This window comes from Pinus tabuliformis, chromosome 8 (genome assembly GCF_031772625.1).
Source record: "Pinus tabuliformis cultivar Carrire ecotype Pingquan chromosome 8, CPIR1, whole genome shotgun sequence".
Classification (NCBI taxonomy): Eukaryota; Viridiplantae; Streptophyta; class Pinopsida; order Pinales; family Pinaceae; genus Pinus; species Pinus tabuliformis.
Window position 1 is genome coordinate 1964955972 of NC_142294.1, and position 3588 is coordinate 1964959559.

At 46.5% G+C, this 3588-nt stretch overlaps 1 protein-coding gene across 1 annotated transcript; it reads left to right on the top strand.

The window, feature by feature from the left end:
* The first annotated feature begins 1440 nt into the window (after nt 1–1440).
* On the top strand, nt 1441–2670 carry LOC149244323 (uncharacterized). The gene has a single exon (XM_089371501.1). The coding sequence runs from the start codon at nt 1441–1443 to the stop codon at nt 2668–2670; it is 1230 nt and encodes a 409-aa protein (XP_089227627.1).
* The last annotated feature ends 918 nt before the right edge of the window (nt 2671–3588 follow it).

Consider the following 3588-nt stretch of genomic DNA (forward strand, 5'->3'; position numbering starts at 1 on the left):
CGGCACTTTCACTTGGAGCAATCAAAGAGCAGGAAAACATCAAATTGCCTCCAAATTGGATCGTTTCCTCATATTAGACAATGCGGTTCACCTAGGAGGAGACATTTTAGCTGCTATTCTTCCCCATACAGGTTCGGATCACTGGCCTATGGCCCTCCAGTGGCAACGACCAGGCGACTTTACTAGAAGACCCTTCCACTTCGAAGAGTTCTAGCTCTCCCACCCATCTTTCAAAGACTTTGTCAAAACAACTTGGACAACCTTCACTCCGCCAGAAGGCTCCAAGATGTACCAGTTCCAACAGAGACTCTGATATTTAAAAAATCATCTAAAGCGTTGGAACAGGGAGACCTTTGGAAACATCTTTAAATCGCAACATGACTTAAACAAGGAAATGGTGGAACTCCAGCAAAAAATAAGCACAGAGGGTCACTCTGAGGGAACTCTGGAGCAGGAGCAGCGCATCCACAACCAGCTGGAGGAGAGGAGGAAGCAGGAGGAAATATAATGGAAGCAAAAGTCCAGGATCAGATGGCTGAAGGAGGGTGAACGAAACACCAAATTCTTCCACCGAACCACTATTCAACGAAGAATGCATAACAACATCCCTTTCATTCAAAAACAAGGAGGGGCAAAAGTTTAGAAGCATGAGGAAATTGAGGAGGAGTTCCTTAATCACTTCAAGCATGTTCATCAAGAGCCCGATGAAGACAGGCGACCTGCAATAGAGAGAATTACTCGTAATGTGCCGAAGTTAATCACGGAGGAACATAATGATATTCTCCTTCGCCCTATTCTGACTCAGGAGGTGGATACGGCCATGTCCCAGCTTAAGGAAGGGAAAGCCCCTGGCCCGGACGACTTCACCACAAATTTCCTTCATACTTTCTGGGAGCTGATAAAATTGGAGGTTTGGCAAATTGTAGAGGAATCGAGAGCTCTCCATTGGCTGCTTCCCTCTCTCAATTCAACTTTCATTGCCCTTATACCAAAAGAGGAGGATTCAATCACCCCAGACAAATATAGGCCGATTTCTCTTTGCAACGTTATATACAAAGTCATCTCCAAAGTTATCGCCAACAGGTTAAAGCCCCTCTTGCCACTGCTCATCTCTCCAGAACAATCTGGGTACGTGGAAGGGAGACAGATCATGGATGGCATTCTCCTCTCGCATGAGATCATACACTCCCTCAAGCAGTCCAAGCAGGCAGGTATGATTCTTAAGCTAGATCTTTCTAAGGCTTTTGATAAACTCAGTTGGACCTACATTCAGCAAATGCTAATTGCCTTTGGATTTTGTTCTATGTGGATCCGCTAGATCATGAGTCTTATTTCATCCTCTCTCTTCTCCATCCCTGTGAATGGGATCCCTTCCCGCCCTTTCAAACCTTCCCGTGGAATCAGGCAAGGTGATCCCCTCTCCCCTTCCTCTTTGTTCTAATGGCTGAAGGTCTGGGTCGTCACATTAAACACGCCCTCCACTCTCAACAACTCAAAGGTCTTTCCGTTCACAACACCCCAGCAACTTCTCATCAGCAGTTTGTTGATGACACTATGCTCTTTGGCTACCCTTCTGTCCAGGAAGCCTCCTGCTTCAAAGCCTTGCTCAATGACTTCTTTGAAGCCTCTGGAACCAGCGTTAATAGCTCCAAATCGCAGATCTTCTTCTTTCACACTCCTCCTGTCGTTAAGACTGTTGTTGCTCGAATCTTGGGATTCCCCATTACAACTCTCCCCTCTAAATACCTTGGAGCCCCCCTTACTACTTCAGCCATCAATCACTTCTCCTGGCGTACTCTCATTGAGAATCTCGAATCCCGTCTCAACCTCTGGACGCACAGAACTCTGAATTTGGCCAGTCGTGTCGTGCTCATAAAGTCAGTTCTTCAGGCAATGCCGCTCTATTTGTTCTCAATCCTAGCAGCGCCAAAATGGGTTTTAAAAAGAATCAGGGATCTTCAGCGTGGATTCCTATGGGGCAGCACGGCAACTAATTGCAAATGGGCCCTTGTAAAACGGACCACTGTTTGCATGCCCAAAGATAAAGGGGGCATTGGGCTGAGAGACCCTGCGCACATCAACTCGATCATGAGCGCTAAAATCTGGTGGCAATGGCTCTCTAACCCAGAAAAACCTTGGGCCAAAATTTGGATGGCCAAATATGCCAATCACAGACCTCAGGAGGAGCTCATCAAGTTCACTCCCAATGAAAAGGGCTCACTAACCTGGAATGCGGCCAAACAACACTTCCAGTTAATACAGCAGCATAGTTTTTGGGAAGTAAGAAATGGCAGAACTGCTCGATTCTGGACAGACGCATGGAACCAAATGCCACAGCTCAGCTGCATTCTTCATCTGCCTCCGGACCTCACTAGGGAGGAGCAGCAGCAAGAAAAGATTCGACAGTATTGGACTCAGGAGACGGAACATGGATTCAGGAAATGGAAACAGGGTAACCAGTTAATCATTAATGAAAATCACCGAATCGTTGAGGAGCTGGAAAAGGAGCTACGCAAAAGAAGCATCAGACATGACGAAGGCAGCGACATTCTTCGCTGGGGGTACCAACCAAAAGGTGCCTTCACCACATCTGAGGCCTACAAAATCATATGCAATAACCCTGCTCCCCCTGACCCAATTTGGAGCAAAATCTGGGGTCTCGGATCCTAAGCCAAAATCTCATACTTCCTATGGTTGGTTGGTCATCAAATAATCCTCACATGGGACAAACTTAGGCGTAGAAACTTTCACGGTCCCTCCATTTGTTATAATTGCAATCACCATGAGGAAACTCTCCAACACCTCCTGGACTCCTACCCCTTAGCCAATCAGCTATGGGAAAAGGCAAGCTTTAGATGTCAAAGAAGATGCAGACTTGAGGACGACATCACCAACTCCTTAAGACACTGGCCACAGAATCCCTACAAAAGTGAGATTCTAAACCATTTATGGAACATAATCCCAGGGCTCCTCCTATGGAGCATATGGAAGGAAAGGAACAAGCGCATATTAAAAAATCAGCTATCTCCGATAGAAAGTATTTGGAATATTCTTTGTGGGAATCTCAAAGAAACGTTGATGCTCCGATCATGGACGGAGGAGGACATTCCGACTCTAGACAATGAGAAAGCCATTTTAGAAAACTGGCAAATGCATCTTCCTCAGGGATTACACAATAACGACCCTTCTAAGAGCAGCATCATAAACAAAGTCACCTGGACTGCTCCTCTAAAGCATACCTTCAAGCTCAACTTTGACAGTGCCTCCAAAGGCAATCTTGGTATGGCTAGCTTTAGTGGAATTTTAAGGAATCACGAAGGCACTCCCCTGCAGCTCTACTTTGGGAACATTGGATGGGATACCAATAACTCGGCTGAGCTAGAGGGGCTTTGGCAAGGGCTCCTTCTCGCCTGGAAACACAACTTCCAACCCCTGGAAGTGGAAGGAGACTCCTAGATCCTTATAAATATGGCCAAGCACCTCCTAAATGGATCTCAAGCAAGGAAAATTGCCACCAGTTGGAGGCTCGAAGCGAGACTGGAAGCCATTGAACAAGCGCTCCACAGCAACAGGACCATCACCTTCAAT

Bases quoted from the DNA above. Each gene is read 5' to 3' on its own strand.
- LOC149244323 (XM_089371501.1), top strand. From the start codon at position 1,441: ATGGCTGAAGGTCTGGGTCGTCACATTAAACACGCCCTCCACTCTCAA.